The sequence below is a fragment of the Perca fluviatilis genome, chromosome 12, assembly GCF_010015445.1.
Source record: "Perca fluviatilis chromosome 12, GENO_Pfluv_1.0, whole genome shotgun sequence".
NCBI classification, from domain to species: Eukaryota; Metazoa; Chordata; class Actinopteri; order Perciformes; family Percidae; genus Perca; species Perca fluviatilis.
This window is the reverse complement of record NC_053123.1, coordinates 18,925,898-18,947,200: the sequence shown is the minus strand read 5'-3', so window position 1 is coordinate 18,947,200 and position 21,303 is coordinate 18,925,898. Positions and strand designations below refer to the sequence as shown.

The 21,303-nt window shown below is 40.3% G+C and overlaps 3 protein-coding genes across 3 annotated transcripts; 1 reads left to right on the top strand and 2 right to left on the bottom strand.

The window, feature by feature from the left end:
- Positions 1-125: 125 nt before the first annotated feature.
- On the top strand, positions 126-3,850 carry ednrbb (endothelin receptor type Bb). Its single transcript, XM_039818435.1, has 7 exons — positions 126-571; positions 723-835; positions 1,017-1,221; positions 1,512-1,652; positions 1,749-1,882; positions 1,978-2,086; positions 2,921-3,850. The coding sequence occupies exons 1-7, from the start codon at positions 155-157 to the stop codon at positions 3,014-3,016; spliced, it is 1,215 nt and encodes a 404-aa protein (XP_039674369.1). The 5' UTR covers positions 126-154; the 3' UTR covers positions 3,017-3,850.
- A 7,402-nt stretch (positions 3,851-11,252) lies between these two features.
- cnmd (chondromodulin) lies at positions 11,253-15,781 on the bottom strand. The gene is made up of 8 exons (XM_039818300.1): positions 15,773-15,781; positions 14,519-14,632; positions 14,216-14,353; positions 13,499-13,639; positions 13,268-13,381; positions 12,983-13,136; positions 12,357-12,547; positions 11,253-11,879 (listed from the first exon to the last, which is right to left on the bottom strand). The coding sequence occupies exons 1-8, from the start codon at positions 15,779-15,781 to the stop codon at positions 11,652-11,654; spliced, it is 1,089 nt and encodes a 362-aa protein (XP_039674234.1). The 3' UTR covers positions 11,253-11,651.
- Positions 15,727-19,658, bottom strand: si:ch211-199f5.1 (protocadherin-8). Its single transcript, XM_039817056.1, has 3 exons — positions 17,059-19,658; positions 16,760-16,958; positions 15,727-16,412 (listed from the first exon to the last, which is right to left on the bottom strand). Exons 1-3 carry the CDS (start codon positions 19,522-19,524, stop codon positions 16,099-16,101), a joined length of 2,979 nt encoding a protein of 992 aa, XP_039672990.1. The 5' UTR covers positions 19,525-19,658; the 3' UTR covers positions 15,727-16,098.
- Between the last annotated feature and the right edge of the window lie 1,645 nt (positions 19,659-21,303).

Below are 21,303 nucleotides of genomic sequence, written 5' to 3'. Positions count from 1 at the left end.
CCTTTTGATCAGTGAATTAAATAAATCCTTTACCACACCCAAATGCTTTGATGCAAATCTCAAGGCTGAGATGCTGTGCTAATTATTTTCACTCTCATTTTCACTCCAGTGCTGGCGAAAAACATTTCGGGGCCTTTTGAGGAAATCATCAACAATGTGGACCGTTGCTCTCGTTCTTTGTTTGGGAAATATTCTCATCACAGGAGAGGCCAGTGATCAGCATTCAGAACCTTTCTCTGTAATTGAACTCTCTGAAACCGCCTCCCCTGGTCTTTTAATACTGGATAAACAGAAATCCAACAGCTCAATTCATCCACCTCATGTAGCAGGACCGAAAACCCAACACCCTCCTATGTGCTTGGAGTCAGCTGGAATCAGAGACACCTTCAAATATATCCATACTGTGGTGTCTGTTGCAGTTTTTGTTGTTGGAATAGTGGGCAATTCAACCTTACTGAAAATCATATATGTAAACAAATGCATGAGAAGTGGACCAAACATTCTCATTGCGAGTCTTGCGCTGGGGGATCTAATCCACATTGTGATAGACATTCCAATCAACGCATACAGGGTGAGTTATACACCTCGCGCTGTTACAATTACAGTGAGAAAATAATGTTGCACCTTATTCTGTTCTCTGCTCTTTTTAAAACTTCAATCTCACCATGAATTGATTGTAGGTGGTTTGTTACCACTGAAAATGTTCTTTGTTTTTTTTTCAGCTCATGGCAGAAGATTGGCCATTTGGCTTGGTGCTGTGCAAACTTGTCCCCTTCATACAGAAAACCACAGTTGGAATTACTGTGTTGAGCTTATGTGCTTTAAGTGTTGACAGGTACGGAGATAAGCAGCACTGTCCTGTGCCCTACAAGAAAATAGTGTTCGCTGGCTACTATCTGTATTTCATCAAGCAGACACATTTGTTTAGCATTAGCCCTTGAAATGCTCTTACAGAATAAATAATGTTACAGACAAAAAGTCCCCTAAGCCATAACATTTTTCCATTGATTTTGCAGATACCGAGCTGTAGTATCCTGGAATCGAATCAAAGGCATCGGGGTTCCATTTTGGACAGCAATCGAAATAACTCTGATTTGGGTTATTTCTATCCTGTTGGCTGTCCCTGAAGTTGTCGGCTTTGATATGATAACAATGGACTATAAAGACAAGCATCTGAGAATTTGTCTGCTTCATCCCATGCAAACCACACCGTTCATGCAGGTAATACCCAATGCAACATTTGTTTGATTTGTCTTTCCATATCCAACATACAGCAATATTTAGTTAGGTTAAGTGTTGACAGGAAATGAAACGAATAATGGCTCTAATATTATTTCTCATAACTTAATCCAACAGATGCCTACACATTCTTGTACATGTCCATGTAAACCTATAGGCCTATATGTGTATCTCGTATATTGTTTTATGTATGCTGTAACGTAGCAACCAGGGAATATCATGTCATCTGCGGCACCGACTGACTCTGGGCTTCTGTCATGTTTAATCAACAGTTTTATAAATCAGTAAAGGACTGGTGGCTCTTTGGCTTCTACTTTTGCATGCCACTGGCTTGGACTGCTGTCTTCTACGCACTCATGACCAGGAAAATGCTAAGGAATACCGATAATACAATAAGTGACCACACCAAGCAGGTTATTAGTTTTAAGCACATTTTGCAACTTCATTTTTTCACATTTCTCATATTTTGACTTTCAACTTTAATATCGATCATGTTTTTCCTTTTTAAGAGACGGGAAGTTGCGAAAACCGTATTCTGCCTGGTGATTGTGTTTGCACTTTGCTGGTTGCCTCTATACCTAAGTAGAATCTTGAAATTAACCATATACGATGAGACAGATCCTAATAGGTGTCAACTACTGAGGTGAGCATGAAGAATTCAGTACCTTTTAGGTCATTGTTCAGTACCTGTTCTGTGCTCTTATGTCTAATCCATACTTAATGTTTACCCTTTTTCAGTGTCTTTCTTGTCATGGACTATTTTGGCATTAATATGGCATCACTCAACTCGTGCATCAACCCTATTGCATTGTACACAGTCAGCAAGAGATTTAAAGGATGTTTCAAGGTAAGATACACTGTCATGGACTTTTTATTTTTTCCAGTTGTTCCTGTGTATGGCACTATTCACTTTTAGACAAGTCTGGTGGGGGTGAAAGGATTGTGATCCACATTGGATGAGATATAATATGTGTCATCAAGGACATATGGAGTCATGTCTGTAAAATGGCCGGACTGCAGCAAGCAACGACCCGAGGGGGGAATAAGTGAGAATGGTCTGGAAAAACATTGTCAGAAAAAAAGAAAACAGACACTTGGCAATCTACCAGACAGTTTGTCACTGAATCAGAATGATTTGTTACGAGGAAGAAGAAAACATGGCTTCAAGGCAATTTTCAAGGGAGAATTTCTTTAAACGCCTTTATTGTATTACAAGCTCAGAAGGACATATCTTAAACATACTTTGGTTTGTTTTGGCTGTCATCGGGCTTGTGCGCACCACGGTGCATGAATAACTACTCTCCCTTTGCAGTAATGGTTTTTATATCCCTTTTATTCGTTACATTTTATGCGTTTTTTTTCCTTTAAATATATCCCATTTTCTTTGATTAAAAGACAATCCAACTTGAGATTGCTTTCAACAAATGTCTACACAGAGAAATAAAAGACAACTGCTTTCTGTTATGCCCCTATTCTGTACTAAAGCAACACGGCTTTTACTGTCTTACATTTTTCAAAGACATACAAATAGGCAAATTGCATTCCATTGTGTGTGAATATTCCACACACAAACAAACTCCATAATGTGCCATTTTCTGCATGTGAAACTGATGATAAATGTTTGTTGTTCTCTGATCAAATGTTTGTGTGTGTGTGTGTGTGTGTGTGTGGGGTCCTTCAGGCATGTCTGTGCAGTCGGTGTCTACCTCTTCCAGCTGTTCCCCATGATGAGGCACAGTCTGTTTTAAAGTCCAGAACGCAGGATCAAGCCTCATAGCAGAGCTGCAACTTCAAAGCTCACAAGCAGACTTCCACACCTCTATCTGAGCAGGAGAACACCTTACTTACTGTGTTAACAAAACTCAGTGAAAATACATTGTGAGTGCTTTGGTATATCTTTATTAAATATATATATATATATATGGCTATCAAAGCAGCTACCAAAACATCGATAGCTCAGTAACCTTGACATGCCACCTAATACTATAAAATACTTGTAAATGTGAATTACATGCAGCACTATCTTTTGTACTGTTGTTGTCAGTTGAACATCTGCTTTAGTATGAGCAACCTGGAGTCAGACTGTTCTGACTATTTGCCTCCAGGGCTTGACTCACTCCCAACCATTACATCAGATTTTACCTAGTACCTATCCTGTATCATGCATGCAGTTCTCAAATCACTGTTTTGGGCACGATGTTAACCTGGCACCCATCAACAGAAATCTTGTCACAGCTTACCGCCTGCATATGTATTATTTTGATTCGGTTTCTGGATTCTGGAAAGACACTGTGCCATACGAAATCAAGCAAATTGGAATTCAAAATTACGACGGTGTGTTTTATGGGCTACGGTGTATTATTAGCACATACATGTGTTTTTTTTTTTTTTATCTATGTTGAGTTTCCCCATACACAAAGAGTTTATAGTGTTCCTTTTCGTTCTTGAATCTTGAGAAACTTATAAAATTGGTGCCACAAGTAGATTCTGTCTCCGCCACTGAATGACTGATTGATGGTGGCCTATTTTTAATGCATTGTTAAATGTGTAATGCATGGAGACACTTTATAAAAGACCTGAGAGTGGGGAAGAAGGAAAACGAAGATGACAGAATGAGGTCAGGAGGAGAGAGGGATGGGAGGAGGGGGTGGTAAAGATGAGCACCTGATAGGTCTTCCTGTCACAGGACAAGGCAAGCACAAATAGAGCGCTGTTCTTCCAGCTAATGCTGTATCAGTCGGCAAAACTGTCTTGATGCTGTGCGCGGAATGCCTATTAAAAGTTTAACTTGTCTTAGTAAAGAGCACAACCCTCAGCTGTTTGAAGAGTCAGTTGTTTGTTTGAATAAAAGTGTATGAATACTTGTGATGCTTGTTTTGCTTATATAGAAGAGATGTGTAATAAGGACATGAGCCTGTCATATTTTTCTAAATTTCAAATCTAATCTTTTAAATCTAAATGTATTCTAAAGCTAATTCAACTTTTCAGTAAAGTACTGAATACAGCTCAAATCAAACATCCATCTCGTAGTAATTTACATGTTGCGTAAACGTATGCATAAAAGATACTTTATTTAAACCTTAGATAATTGAAGTCCTGCACTGCTTTCTTTAGTTTTCAATTAAGGATTTTGCTAAATACAGTTCAACTACATAATTTCAAATGAAACCATGTATATAATAAAAATACTAGCTTTGTTTTATATCATGGCTTTTTTCATGCGAGTGTCATTGTGCAAAGTGTTTGTTTCTCTAATAGCTCTTGGCACATCAAATAGAGAGCACAAGGAAATGCTGGTTCCACATCACATCTCATCAAACCAGCAAGCTGCCATCTTTATGTACCTAATCGATTATCCTTGCTTTCCTCGGCGAACAAACACTAGATTGAGCAAACAGCAGTTGGAGTCAGGTTTATGTTTGTTATTATGACAGATTAGCAAGAATCTATGTAATCCTTTCAAATTTTTGTGTTGACATATGTAGTACATGACAATTTTTATATTTAGCCACAAATCAAATTAGTTTAAAGTTGTAGTGTAAAGACAAAAAAGCCATCTGACTTAATGTGTTTGTGATTAGAGATGCCAAAAATATGTTCCAAGAGAACAGAGAGAGTAACATGCGTGCTTTCCAGCCCACACAGTCATATTGCCTGCTGTGCTACACACTAATGCACCTCTCTCTGTTCTGACATAAGAGAGACAGTGTCTCTGTGTCTCTAAGGCTTTGACTGTTGGATACAACAGTGTTGGACAGGATATGGGAGTTGAATATGCTCATTTGCGCTGAAGCCAAAGTTTTTGATCTAGCACAACATAGTCCATGTATTTTATGTGTTCATGTATATTTGTATGTACATATTTTGCAATCTGTCCTGTTTGGTTCTCCTATTTTTTCATATTTTGTGTTTTTTTTTAGACTTTTTATGGCACGACAGTATGGCTTTTTCTATGTACAGTTAACTGACTGAATCCAAGGTTTACACTACTGGTCAAAAGTTTTAAAACACCCCAATTCTTTTAGTTTTTTATTGAAATTTTAGCAGTTCAAGTCCAATGAATAGCTTGAAATGGTACAAAGGTAAGTGGTGAACTGCCTGAGGTTAAAAAAAAGTAAGGTTACCCAAAACTGAAAAATAATGTACATTTCAGAATTTTACAAAAAGGCTTTTTTCAAGGAACAAGAAATGGGTTAACAACGTAATGCTGTTCTGCAGCAATGGAGTTTGATCAAGCTTTGAAAGTTGATGCTACCAATTCCCACAGGTGTTCCAACTTGTCTGGATTACTTACAACCCCCTCTGTTTGTATAAAAGTATTGTTGGAACACACTGTGGTACCATACTCTCGTGAGCATTATTTGAACAGTATTGTACTGCAGAAAGTAGTGTGTTGCCATAAAAATGGCGGGAAAAAGGCAATTAACAATGGAAGAGAGACAGACCATCATAACACTTAAGAATGTTGGTCTTTCCTACAGAGAAATTGCGAAGAAAGTCAAGGTGTCAGTGGGTACAGTATTCTTCACCATCAAAAGGCACTCAGAAACTGGGGGAAACTCTGACAGGAAGAGGTCTGGCAGCCCCAAAGCCACAACAGAATCAGAAGACAAGTTTCTGAGAGTCAACAGCTTGCGTGATAAGCGGCTCACAGGACAACAGCTTCAAGCACAGCTTAATAGTGGTCGTAATAAGCAAGTCTCAGTTTCAACTGTAAAGAGAAGACTTTGAGCTGCAGGTTTGATAGGTCGCGTTGCAGCAAGAAAGCCATTGCTAAGACGTCAGAATAACAAGAAACAAGAAACGCCAAGAAACACTGCCAATGGACTACTGAAGACTGGAAGAAGGTGCTATGGACTGATGAATCAAAATTTGAAATCTTCGGTTCATCACGCAGGATTTTTGTACGTCGTCGAGTAGGTGAAAGGATGGTTCCTCAGTGTGTGACATCAACTGTCAAACATGGAGGAGGAAGCATGATGGTCTGGGGCTGTTCTGCTGGATCCACGGTCGATGATTTGTACAGAGTGAAAGGCATCCTGAACCAAAACGGCTACCAGAGCTTTTTGCGGCGCCATGCAGTACCCTCTGGTATGCGCCTAGTTGGTCAGGGGTTCATCCTACAGCAAGATAATGACCCAAAACATAAGTCCAAGCTATGCCAGAACTACCTTAGCAAAAAAGAACAAGATGGTAAGCTTTAAAACATGTAGCCAGCACAGTCACCAGACTTAAACCCCATTGAGCTGGTTTGGAATGAACTGGACAGAAAAGTGAAAGCAAAGCAACCTACAAGCGGCACACATTTATGGGAACTTCTGCAACAGAGTTGGGAAGAACTTTCTGAAGAATATTTGATTTCCATTGTAGAAAGAATGCCATGAGTGTTCAGCTATTTTATATCTGCCAAAGGGGGCTACTTTGATGAGTCAAAATTTTAGAATACATTTTGGTTTATAAATTGATTCCATGATTTATTTTTTAACTTAAATTGTTCATTTGTTCTATTCTTTCATTTCAGAGTACAATAAGACATTGAACTGCATGAATTTAAATAAAAACCTGGAAAAATGAGGGTGTTCTAAAACTTTTGACCAGTAGTGTACATACTGCAGCAGCACACTTCATCAGACTCTTCTGTCAGGTACTAATTTGTGTCAAATGCTGTCAAATGCTCCAGCCTCCTCAGTTAATGTAAATACTGACAGATTTTTGACAAATGGTGCAATGCTATCATGTCCCCAGCAGTAAAGGCTAACAACTGCCAGATGACACTGACACAATCATGCGGTATCCAGAGAAGAGTGACGTCAGTGTCAACATTAGCGAAAGAGCGGGTGTCTGAGACCTTCTTTGGTAATCTCTGTACACACAAGGCTTAGATAGGGCTCCCCACGGTGCTGCCCAGACTCCCAGACTGTGGATTTAATTAAACAGTGTGAAATTAATTAATCAGTTGGGTGGCAGGTAAACGGACTTCTCACTAGAACTACTCACACAACCAAGACAAGCATTTCATGTGTGCTGACAGTTATTAATTTGCTGTATGTTTTATTATAGTGTTTCTATATAGAGATGCTGAATTTCTGGGAGATTAAAGAGCTTGGCATGGGAAAAAAAAGCCATGCAAATTATCAAAATAACAGCTCCCGAAAATCAAAGTGTAAACCTGTGTTTGATCTGTTCTATCAATTAATTAAAAAATTCAGTTCTGTATAATAATGTGGTGCAAATTAGATGGAAATGAGATAAAATATTCATTTAGTTATCTGGGGAATCTGCCTGGAGGGCTTTTTAGTCTTCAGTCTGGCTCAAAATGCTGTCCATATGGCAATTATGTACAGTAGTGTTGCAGGAGGATTGGTCTGATGCCTACTGGCAGAGAGGAGCCTGCCTGTGACAAACTGCTGCTAGGATCTGATGTGAGTTGAGGGAGATAATGAGGCTGTTGTAAGCCTTAAGTATAGAGCCTGCCCCCGGGGTGGCATATCTAAGGGCTCAGGCTCCCTCATTGTTGCACGTGCTGCTGAGGATTAAAAACACATTTACTTTTTTCCCATAAACTTTGTCAGTACTACCCACAACTCTTTGGACAACTTTTGCTTTCATGTGACAAGCCTCTCGACATTGCTTTGTGGAGGTTACAGTTACAGTGTGTAGATGTGAAGTCTTGATTTGAATCTGCTTTGAGCTATCAATAGCTCTTTTTAAGCACCCCTCTAGAGGATGTGTACATTCTGGGGTACATCCTACGGTGACTAAAGTTTTGACAAATGCCATATTTAAAAAAAAAAAAAAAAAAGGATTCCTTTAATATTGATGCCCTTCAGGTATAGTATGGGTTTTCAAATTATAGTTCACGGGTAGGGTAAAAAGAAATGATATGGGTGAGGAAGTATTGTATTTGCATTGGTTATACAGAGAACCATGCCTGCTGTGTTGTAAAGATAACTGTCCACCTCTTGTGAGGAACTCTTGACATCCACTGCAAGTTGGATACCTCCAGCCCACTAATGTCACATACAGTGTGTCACTAAGAAAACAATGGTGCAGATTCCAGCACTGTGTCCAAGTTAGAACTACACCACACTACAGGTTTTTTATTTGAATGTAACAAGGACACCATGCAACCAAGTGCAATACACAGGGAAAAAAAAATCTCTGCAGTGTGTGCAAAGTAAAGTCACTTGGGAGAATTGCTATAATGTCTCATGGCATAGAACGTGTTATCTATGTGCAGGTAGGTCTATAGACAATATTTACAGTTTTAACTCGGTGAAATAAACAAGACAAACTTCCTTAAACAATACCAGCAGGGATTTAATTAATGGCCATTAAGGGCTTGCATACTAAATAGGTGAGACAAAGAGAAGGATAGATAGACAGAGAGAGAGTGAGTAACAAGTTGTTTGTTCATAACAATAAAACACATTGAGAGAGAGAGAGTGACACGTTTTTTGTTTATGCCAATAAAACACATCGAGAGAGAGAGAGAGAGAGAGAGAGAGAGAGAGAGAGAGAGAGAGACTCCAGCCAATAGCAAGGAAACTTCAAATGGCAGGCAGAGTCAGACTACTGGGCAGAACTGCAAGTGGTCACTCAACCATGGGATTAAAAAGCATTTAAGCCTTGTACCAGCCCCCTTTCGTTCAGCCATGTTATTTCTGGCCATTCAGGAGAAAAGAAAAGACAAATCTTCGGTGCCTGGGTGGTTATTGGCGGTGCAAAACTGTGGGTTACAGGTTCTTCACGACGCCAGCATCTATAAACGTATTGCAGTGCTTTCTTGCAGAAAAACATAATGAGCTAGCCTAAAAGGGTTTCTGTGTTCTGGTTAAGGTGCAAAATGGACTGTCACTACTGTTTATTTCATTCATGTCTGGATGTAATGGAAAACATGCAATCAAATGTAGGACACGTTTACCAGAGTGGTTCACTTCACACTTCTATTCACACTTCTAATGCCTCTTGGGCAACAACAGGCAAATTTATAACAGGCTATTGACGTATTTATAGGAAGCTCCAGTGAGTGCATGGCCTTGATTAGCACAAATCCATGCCACAAAATAAATCACCAGCTAAGGTATCCCACATGTATTCTGGTGAGTGTTGGTGCCAAGAGGATGTTGGTGAAAAAGCTTTTGATTCAGTGGTCACCAGAGTACCACAGACCCCTGCCTGACTGTGCTTGTTTTGATGGGCAATGATGAAAGCACAGGTGGATGCGAGATAGCTTCCCCTCCCTTGGCTGCTGCAGACTCCTCTTCTGTGGTTTCCTATTAGCACAGGAGTGGAGGTTTGCAGTCTGGCTGCTGGGCACAGTGGGTCAGTGCTCACAAAGCTCTGTTTGTTCCCTGGCCTGCAGGGCTCCCAGGGTAAGCTTGGCCCTAGGGGGGAGACAAACAAAAAGGCCCCACTGTCTCACACACTGAAGCTGCTCTCCAACATATTCATCTTCTCCACTCAATGGGAATACATTTCTCTTCTTAGGAGAGGAATGGCAAAAGGAAACAAGTTTTTATTTAGAAACAGGCCCTCAGGATAACAAAACTACTGTTGTTCTGAGTGATGTATTTTTTCTCAGTTTAATGCCATTTTGAGTTGTTGCTTGTGGTGATATGTTTTTTTGCTTTTTGCTTTGTTTTTACTTCTCCTTTTTTCTAGCTTAGACTCAGAGCGCTTTGTCTTCTACTGCTGTATCAACATATTCTGAAACCCAAAGAAACCGCAGAGAGCAACAGGCACACATCATATTTACATTTTAGCTGCAGTTACTAACTTTAGAGATCATATAAATATTCCTGTTAAACAACAGCTGGAGCTAATATATACAAAGGTCTCTCAATTAATTCATACTTTCAAGTGATCTCTTACATCCATACACACTGTCTGCCTGTGATTTCTAAAGATGAAATAATGTGCACAGTACTCTTCCAGCTGCTGTCAGGTCAGACATTCCACTGTTGTGCTGCAATCTGCAGTCCAAGTATAACTCCATTATTGAGGGGACTTTAAAATGGGAGCTGTGTGACACACAGTGGGATGATTTAGTTTAATGACCATGGCAGTGACAGTGCTGCGATGGAAATTGGACTCCCCCTGCAAATTTACATCACTTGAGGGTACTTGGGGCTCTTTTAGCGGCTGCACTCCAGAGCACGAGCCATCAGGAGGTCCTGGATATGTCATGCTTGTCACCTTCCTTTAAGTGCATCTGCAGACGTGGGAGAGGGATTAATATTATATAGCCTACGGAAGCACAGAGGCCGTCTTATCAGCACTGCAGATGTGATAAGCACCTCTACCCCCATGAAAACCAGGAAAGATCTCCAAGCAAAGCGACAAGCATCTCTTTGTGTTGTTCGCTCACACTGCTTCAGAGTTTCAATGCGGCTTTAGTGGCAGATATGGTGCAATATCACATCTGTTGTAATTTGATGTCCCTAGATCACCCTCTGTGAAATCGTCTTGATCGCAACATGGCTCCTTTCAATTATTTAGAAAGTTGGCATATGGCTTTAGAGATTGTAATCTGATTTCTTTTGATTTTGAGGTATTCAGAATAGCCTACACCACATGTCAAAATAACAGCTGTGCAAAAAAAGGCCTGTCTCTGTGTATCATGTTATTTGGTAGCTTAGCATCCACACTCCTCTCTTTTTTATTATAGAAAAAATATATAGATTTATTTATTTAATAAAAATGTCACTTTTATGGAAATATTTTCCATCAGTGCCATGACACTCATCTCACATTAGTTCACATCAATGCAGATGTCAGTGTGCACAAATTGCATTGCCCTCAGACTGATTCTCAGCTGTGAATGGAAGTTATGGCACCCATTGCTGTCACTTCAGTTTTATCAGAAAAGCACCCAGTGGAACCATGGAAACAAGATGTGACACAAAAAAAATATTGACATCAAAGCCAGCATATATTGTAATTAGAATTTATTAAAGCCTACTCAGTCAGGAAAGGTACATGATCTGCTGAGCCTTTGGACTCAGTCCCATACCTTCCATTGAACATAGCACAGCACATTAAGCTTTAGTATTACATGATGCAAAAATGAATGTGCTCATTTGTAAGTCTGTTGCTGTAAATAGGAATATGGCATTTATATATTCCAGTTTTGCTATATGAAAATAAGTAGCCAAAGAGAAAGCACCTGTTTATATGTAAAATATTTTGTATGGAGGACAATTATCAGTATATGTATCATAGTACAGATAATCATACATCATGATCTTCATTTCATGCTAACATGCATAGCTTTCTAAACAGTATTTACAGTCAAACTCAGAAAATACCTATATGCATGCATAACTGCATAGGAACTGAAAGTTTAGGAACCCTTGGGGTCTTACTAACAAAAAAAAAGATATATTCTCTCACAAGTGCAGCGTGTTTTCTTACACAACACCTAAAATACGTGCCACCCACCAGCGGCAGGGCATAATGACTCGGCAAGCTACCTGGCATCCTCTGTAGTTGTAAGGCCACGGCCAGTAGCCATGCAAAGGCTCGCATATTCTCTGACAGTGAGTGTAGCTGCGTTGGCATTCCGAGCAGCAGATCCCCTGGTGGTCTAACATGGTGTCAAAGGTCATGGCACCTTCCTCTCCAGCACCTCCACTGCGCTGGAGTTTTAAAGCAATGTTAATTGTTTTTTTTATACTCATTTGCAATTCAAATGTTTTCAAAAACTTCTCATCCTCTCAAACAAACATCTTTGGCAACATGAATTTTTATAAGCAAAGGGAATTTTCACTTCAGTTCACAAGTTCATCAACTTTGAATTGCAGCTGTTAATCCGGTGACCTATAATCATAGCTACTAACATGGCACCTACTCAACAGCAGCAGCAGCAGTAGTATATCAGCTGGCAGAGGTTCTATTTCTTTGACAATACATTTTTAACAAGGGTGGCATTTTACGCATGGTGTAATGCAGTCATTTGAAAAAAGTGTTGACAAAACAGAGAAACTTTAATTCCTAGTGTTACTTTAAGGGTTGCTTCAGGGCTCAGTATATGCCTCTTGATAGTTAATCAAATATTCACCAGCTCTGGAGCCTTGTTTATCATAAACTGTGTTGTTGATGAAGTTGGTACTCACATGATAGGGGTTTTCGGGATTGTATGCTGACCCTGCAGCAGACTGTGCCCCCTCCTCCTCTTCTTCCCTGACTCTGGAGGTGTCATCTTCTGCGTGACTCACCGGGTTCCTCTCTTCAGCAGCTGCCTCAAACTCCTCTATGTTAAACTGCCGTTTGGCTCGCTGTGTGTCTCTTTTTCTCCTCTCCCCATCTGTTACATCAGCCACAAGAGGCAAGAGTATTGGGTCAACATCCACAAGATGCCATACATGTCCTCAGAGCTCAATCCTACATAGCTGGGGCTGTCTCAGATGTCCTGAATAATTAAATTAGCAGCCGTGATTTCAAGCACTTGCATATTTCAAGATCATTCTTTTTTAATACAAGACCGGAGCCTTTTTTGGTGTACTCTAAATGTAGAGTATGTTCAAGACATCAAGTGTTTCACCAACTTCTCAGACACGACTGTACAGTTTACAAGTGTGTCAGCAGATAAGCAGGGCAATCACAACCAAGCTCTGAATTAACTATGATAGAATGGACAATACTTTAAATAGAATAGGCCATGTTAGCATGCCAGTTTTATAGACTCATGGGTGGAGTGATTCAATACATAATTATATAGAAAGAAGAGAAGAAGGCAAACCTTTAGGATAGATAGGTTGGAGCCAGTAAATGGGAAGTTCCCCGCAAAGACCCCGAATTTTGTTGCTCAGAAAGCTGGTGTCCTTGAGCGGCTGCTCGGCAGAAATCCATATGAGGAACTTCTCGTCAAAACTCACTGGAATAGCTTCATCTGTCTGGCAAGAAGAAAAAGATAATGTCCTTGAATTAGACAAATAAATGAGCGGAGGATGTGTTTGCTTTTAACAACATTGTCATTTCTTTTTTTTCAATTTGCAACATTCTGTATCAAGTAGTATGCACATACCAGGTCAAACATCAGCGACTCTTTGTTGTGAGCTCCCATGTGTGGAAGGTTGGCTTTGATTTGGGATTTTATATAGCACTTGTCTCCTCCAAAGAAGCGGATTCCGGTTATTCCCTGCACCAAATCACAGAGTTGCCATGTTTACACTCATAGCTTTGCTACTTCGCTAAGCACACAGAAAGTCTCAGCTGAACTACCCCAGGAAGAGAGAACAAGGACAAATTCACTCACAATTTGAAAGTCATGAATCTCCACAGCTTCCTCAGCTCCACTCCCAGTTTTAAATCTCTCCACGTTGTTGTCTGAATCAATTTCCACGGAGCCCTGTCTCACCTCCCCATTGATGCTCATACTGTAACGGACATTATAAACCTGGCAGCATTCAAGGTGGAACGTTAAAATGACTGATTAGTCAAGTTATGTAAATCACACTGTGGCAAACACAATAGAAATGAGATACAGAAAAACAAGCTTTACAATGTTCATGCTGCATCCTGCACAGTAATTATTGGTGTTGCTTCTCTTACAGAAATCCCTTGTATTTTAAGCATACAATAATTGAGCAAAGCACTACAGGAGATGCAGTTGCAGACCTTAGTGGAAATGTTTGCCCTACAGGTGAGCTCAATAGGACACATAAACATAACACTATTTTATATAAAATTAAGCAATTTATGATGTTTGCATGGATTGTAACAGAATTAAAGATGCAGTTTCACAGTCTGAAATGTGATGATGAATAAGATAACGTATAGGTTATCTCTGCCATTTACATAAATACATTTTACATTAATACATTTTACAATAATGCCTACATTCAAACGTTTTTATTATCAGAGGATCTACTTTGAATCCATTTCCCACCTTACTTCCACTTCAGATATCAGTTATTGAAGGGATACTGCAATAACTTGAATAACTACAGCATAATCCTCAGTTGACACTTACATTTTTATCACTGCCTTTCCACAGGTAGAGAGCAGCCATGGAAGCACACAACATCAACACTGCACCAACAATAAGAGCCACGGCTCCGAATCTCAGGAGGCGACTGACCGCAGCAGATGTCGGTGTGCTGTTTTGTTCCTTCACAAAGTTCAGAAATGCAAAGTAAGAAATTATGCACACTGAACAAAAAACAACTGATAACATTCTTGAAAAATGTATCAGTTTTGCAGAGTTTACAGTTAAATTTACATGTCATTGGTGTTGATTATATTTCTGACCAAAAACGTATTAAGCCTGTCTTACCGGAGGTGTACAGTGTTCAAAACAGCCAGAAGATCCATGAGTGGTATTTGGGACTTTTTCCATTGTCTCTATCGTGATGCCCTCTATAATTCCTCCACTAATACTGTTGCTTCTCTTTGGAGAATCAGGTTATCCACCAGGAGGCTTTTTGACATTTCAGTGTGAATGACTCACAGTTGATATAAAATGTTTGAGCTAAATTCTTCATCTGAATGTTACCTGTAGGTCCAGGTCATCTAAAGCAAGGTGGCCATCCTGTGGTACCAAACTAAAACAAGTTCTGAGCTCAGATTGGCTAGTGCCATGTGGTACAGGCAGTAATATAATGGGTGGTAGAAAGGTTGTTAACTAATCTTTCAGTCAGTGTGGAAGGAGGAGGAAAACATATAAGAACTTACATATAAGTCAGTTATGTTTCATGCCTTTCATTAAATCAACCCACCTCTTATAGTTGCATGTCAATCATGATATAAGTGTTTATGAATACTAAGAGATTTCCTTCAGGTTTTTTGTGGTTACAGGTGTGAAATGAACAGACTCCCTGTAGTCAAACTTGCATGCAGAAGTGAGTCTTCTTAGGTCTTTATATTCCTACAATATGCCACAAGAATGGAATGCCTTGCAATACCATCAATAAGAGAAACACACAGTCATAACCTTTGGTTAATTACAATTTTTTCTGATTTGACAATGGTGGTCAAGGTTACTCGGTCCTTATCATGACTTAAAAAGAAGACACATATAAAGAAAAAAGATTCAAATGCAGTGCTGCTGTTGCTTGGAAACAGATTGAACCAATTATTATTTTTTGGATTATTGGTAAGCTGGGAGGCAATCAGAAAGGGTGCAGAGATTCTTTGACCTTGGAAAAAAATATGTAATTGTATGAGCATTTGATCAAAATTGCAATATTTGCATGCAAATTGAAGCAGCCCAGTAACTACATTGTGTACCACGAAAAGAATATGACATTACCGTATGCTTGCTATCAATTTAACTATGATCGTTGGAGGACCACATTTTATTCATTGCGGCTTATAAGCCTTTAAGGCAAATAAAATGCATTCAGTTGGCTAATTGAGGTTATTCTGTGTGCTTTTATGAATATTTCCTCAGGACAATAGGTTGTATTCTTCCTAAAAGATTACATTTGCATCCTGTAAGCCCAGATAGCTCACCTATTAAATTGGGGTTGAACAGCAAAACAATTTAACTTTTAACTGTTTATTTGTGCAACAATGTGACAAAACCTACCACAAACATGGTAATCTTTCATATTGATTGTTTTTCACAGCGGAAAGGCCCCTTTTGGCCTAAATGTCCATAGCTCATGCCCCTTAAATAGTAACACATGCTCTTGAAAATTCATAATAAAATCTTCTTTACATTACATCATTATGAAAAATATATTATTAATGTACAAAATCTTGCATATTACACATAATATAATGAACAGTCTTATATGAGCCAAAAGACACACAACATACTACAAAACACTGCAACAATCCAACATAGAGTCAATTAAGATAAAAGTACTGTACAGTATAAAGACAGGATCACTTTGGATGTATTTTTGATCTTTAAGAGTTTGTGTACTCTGGAATGGACATCTCATCTGTTTCCTGTATTCTGGCCGGTGTCGATGGACCAACTAGAATATAATCAAATTCCTGGTGTTGGACTTTTTCATACACACTTTGCAGACCGTTGGTTTTGGGTATGTGTGCTGGATAGTAGTTTTCCCTTCCGGTGTTCCTGGGAAGGGAAGCAGTCTTGTTGAAAGTTGACAGATGTGCTCCACAGGCCATGCTCGTGTTGGGCCTTGTAGCTGAAGGGCTCCAGCATCGGTCCGAGTGTCCCAACACTTTGCACTCGCTTGTACATGCCCAGAGACCTGTGGAAAACAACAGTGCTGTCAGGGTGTAATACAAATACATTTGCTGGCTCACCTGGTTGAGGGTGTTTGGTGTTGAAAGACCCCAGTGAGCCCAGGTAAGATCAATCCTAATGTGTCCAGTGTATTAGAAAATGCATTGTTGTAGCTGGGGTTGTAACAACAGGGTGATGGAGGGTAAATCTGGTGCATGGCTTAGATTAAAACATAAAACCCACTACAAGAAACAAAAATGAATGCATGTCACATCATTGTGTGGATTTCACATTTACATCCGGTCTCATTTAACTAATTTCTCTGAATTTCTATTTTATTATTATTTCTTATAAGGTTTTCGTGACACTCACTGTTTGTTGGCGGCGACTCTTTTTTGTGCACATCTCCACTTATGTCAGAATCACTGTCATTGAAGTCACTGTCCCCTTTTCCACTGTCCTTGCCACTGATGTGTGGATCTCTTGCGGAGATTGTTGTGAATGAATTCCCCTTCCATATCGTTATTGGTCTGACTGTTTCTTTCCCATATCCCGGAAGAGTAGAGTAACCCTGTGAAAACAAAACATTCAACACAAATCTTAAATGAAGATTCAAAAGACGACAAACTTGGTGATAAAAAAAAAAAAATCTGAAAAAAATAATGACTTACCTTTAATTTACCCTCCATCACCCTGTTGTTTGACTCAAAGATGCCTGCTGTCTGCCTGCCATCCTCACAGCCTGTCTCGGTTGTGTTGCTGCTGGCCAATGGAGGATTCTCTGGAAATGGATGGGCATCAAACACTTTGCCTTTGTGGTTGGCAATCAATGAATCAACATGACCACTTTCCACTTTTTCCACATTTGGTACGTCTTCTTTTTCATCATACCCCCCCTCCCTTGTCTCTTTTTTCCGACTGCTGCAAATGGTTGTGATGAGAATGATAGCCAGCAAGAGGAGAGAGCAGCTCCCCGCCAGGACAATGATTATGGCTATGGACATGTCCCATTCAAAGAGCTCATCGCTGCCATTTTGAGGCAAGGAAGGCATACTGGGTAGAGTTCCTTCTATAAAGCTGAAGTGTATAATGACTGTAGAGGTAAGTGCCGGGGATCCATTGTCACTGACCGATACTGTGACTTTGACATTGTCTGTGAGATCATACATCAGCTGTTGGCTCACATGCACCTTCCCTGTGTCTTTGTTGATAGAGAAACCCAGGTGTCCCCCCTCTGTGATTTTATAGGACAGCTGTGCATTTATACCTTCATCAGCATCTGTGGCCTTTATCTGGGTTACCACATAACCTGAAGGTGCATCTTTGGGCAGGAAAACCTCAGCAGATCCTTTGTAAAGGGGTGGATTTATGATAGAAGGTTGGTTGTCATTCTGATCGACTATTTTTAGTCTGATGACAGCTGTGCTCTGCAGTTGTGGTGACCCCCCATCACTTGCCTGGATGTGTATGTCTAGCTGTTTCATCACTTCATAATTAAAACTTCTCAGTGCATATATAGAGCCAGACACTGAATTAAGAGACACAAATGTGTTCACTGGGGACCCCATGATAACACTGTCCACAAGTCTGTAAGTAATTTTGCCATTATTGCCCAGATCCGCGTCGCTGGCCTCGACTGTGGTGATATAAGCGCCCGGGGCGTTGTTTTCCACCACTGAAACTTCATAGACAGCTTTAGTAAAGTGAGGGGCGTTGTCATTCTCGTCGCTGAGTCTAATGGTATACTGAAGGATTTTTCTCAGCGGAGGTGACCCAAAATCCTCAGCCATGACCGTCAAGTTATACTCACTAATTATCTCCCTGTCTAGGACTGCTGCTGTAACTATCATGTAGCTGTCCTCGTAAGCCTGCCGGAGTTTGAAATGGTCGTGGCCGTATAATGTGCAGTGGACCTGGCTGTTAACACCTGAGTCTCTGTCCAGGGTGCTGATCAGCGCCACCAGACTGTCCTTGTCTGCCGCCTCGCTGATGTATGCAATGCCTGTCGTGATGGAGGTCATCGGGGTGATGCTGATTTCTGGGACATTGTCATTAACGTCTGTGACATAAATTATGACTTTGCATACGGAGGGGGTCGGGTTAGGTCCTAGATCAGTCGCCTGGATGTCTAGCTCATATGTGCTTTTGTCCTCAAAATCCACTGGGCTCCTGAGCGTCAGGCGACCTGATTTATTATCCACTTGGAAAAGTCCTCGGATCTCATGAGAAACCTGTTTTCCGAACCCATAGACGACCTCTCCGTTCAAACCCTCATCAGCATCAACTGCGTTTAAGTCCAGTATAACAGCGCCAACCGGTGCGTCCTCTGGCAAACTAACTGAGAAACTATTCTGGTCAAAAACGGGACTATTGTCATTAAAGTCAGTCACTTTGATAGTTATCTTTGTTGACCCCGATCTGTAAGGGTTTCCTCCGTCTGTGGCGACCAGCTCCACAGTGAATGACGACTGAGTCTCCCTGTCTAGCTCTTTCATTAGCACCAATTCCGCATATTTAACCCCATCCGCTCTCAGGAGCACATCAATGGTAAAATGACTGTTGACAGAAATCTGATAGCTTTGGATGTAGTTTGACCCGACATCAGCGTCCGCAGCTGGGTCTAAAGGGATACGGGACCCCAATGCTGCGTTCTCTGAGATCTCCACTACAGATTCCTTGTTTGGAAACTCCGGAGAGTTATCATTGATGTCCTTTATTTCCACCTCAACGTGAATCAATCTGTAGCGGTCTTTGGAGAAATTCACCACGTCAAAAGTGATGAGACACTGTAGAGTGTGTCTGCAGATTCTTTCCCTGTCAATTCGTTCCCCGACTGTGAGTTCCCCGTCGCTTTCTCTTACCCTGATGAATGAATCATTGAATTGTTTCATCATCCTGAAATTGGTCTTGGAGGAATGAGACGGACTCAAGGACATGCCCTTGGCAAGGTTTCCGATGACTGTACCTGGCGCGTCCTCCTCATTGGTCTGGTATCGAATAGTATTTCCCTCGGACTGAGCCGGTGAGGCAAATAAAAATGGATAGATTGAGAATATAAAAATCCACCGGTGCCAATAAGTTATACATTTGCCCCGTATCATCTTCCTAGTAATCTTTCCCTCGGTAAGCAGCCTCATTGTGTGCTGAACAGATGAGAGCAGTTCACCTCTGGAGTGAGCTCTCCATGCAGCTCCCGCTTGTATGAACTGAACTGTGCTGGAAGTGAAAGTTACTCGCTCTTTGCGCGCAGCCAGTCAGATACGCTTGTTGCCTCGCCTTCAACACAGCTCAAAATTCTGCAGTGGCGGGGTTTATACGGCTCCTCATGCTAATGAGACGAAGTGTGACCAATCCCTCGCTTTAGAATTAAAAATACCCCCTTATGAAAAAAAAACTGTAAGCCTGTTTTTGAGAGTGTACACTTAAGAAAGTTGCAAAATAGAAGAAACGGGGAGAACGATACGCCATTGCTTGGAGATAGTCCCTGCTCTGTTTATCGTCTTTTCACAGCCATTACAGAGTGATGGTTTTATTTAGCAAAAGCCTATTTCTTCTTCTTTTGATGTTTGGTTTATTGTCTAGTGAGCGTGCCTGAGCGTGGGTAGGTGTGTGTAAGTGTGGGCGCGTGCGTGCGAACGTGTGCGTGCACTCACAAGGCAAGCTCAATTGTTTTTTTGTTTGGTGAGATGGGCAAGGTTTTGTTCAGAGTGCAGCTTATTTGTAAAAAAAAGAAACATAGCTTAATTATTTAAAACATCCACAACACTTCTGAGGGAGGAATGATGCTTGATCATGTCTTGATTTGGCAATAGTTGATTTTTTTCTGGTTATCTGTTATTAACACACACAAAAGAAAGATGATCAGTAATATATCATCTCACTTTGTAACCTGTATGTAAAAACAGCAAATGAATAAAGGGACGTTTTCAAGAGTCTCACTGAGAAAATGTTCTCATATATGAGATCAAGAGGTTGTTTATCTTTCCAATCATTAGATTAGACTACATCCTGCCTCTCTCCTGGTTTATGGGAAACATGTATATATATATATATATATGTAGACCTAGGAATTGGACATGACTGCATGTCTTATCGCTCTTCTATGCTCTTACAGCTGAATAGGAGCAAAAATTCCAAAGTTTTGTAGAAATTTTTCCCAGAAGGGCAGATAGTTTTATAACAGAATATTAATGCCCATGGTTTTGGAATTACATGTTCAACAATCACTTGTGTAATGATGTAACGCTTGGTTGTTGCATGCTTTGTTCAGGTGTCCACATAGCTTTGGCCATGTAGTGGACTCTACATCTTCTTAAGTTGGTTACAATACAACACCACCATAATCTCTTCAAAATCCAACCACAGAATTGTAGTGATACTTCTCTGGCACTTTGGACTACTGTAATGGAATGCAAAACATGCCCCCTCTTTGTAATATTTGTGAGGTTTCCCAATTTTAACCATAATAACTGAAAGTAGCTACTACATTTAAGCAGTAATATTAAAAATAAAGCTCTAAATCTTCACCAAGGACTTGATTTAGTTTCCACCAAACACATGTCCATGCCCATTCCTTCTGTTTAGTTGTTCTGTCCAACCTCTAGTGGAGCTTATTAGATTTGATAGTGATTTTTTTCTCTCCAGTATAATTATGTGTTGTTGTTCATCTGCTGTGGAGACTACATAGGATAGAAACCCAGAGAATAATTGTTCCACTACCCAGCATTTGGATACTGAAGTCACATGTTTGGGGCCTCTGCTCACAATTTATCTCTATTTACTTCCAACTTCTCCATCTACCATATATCTTAATAGGGCGTGGAGGAGAGTTATTGACAGCTTGTGTGTATTTTGCTCAGAACACTCCGTTAGTCAGCCATACAGTTCACAGCGAGCTGTGGTTAAAGCCCTAACAA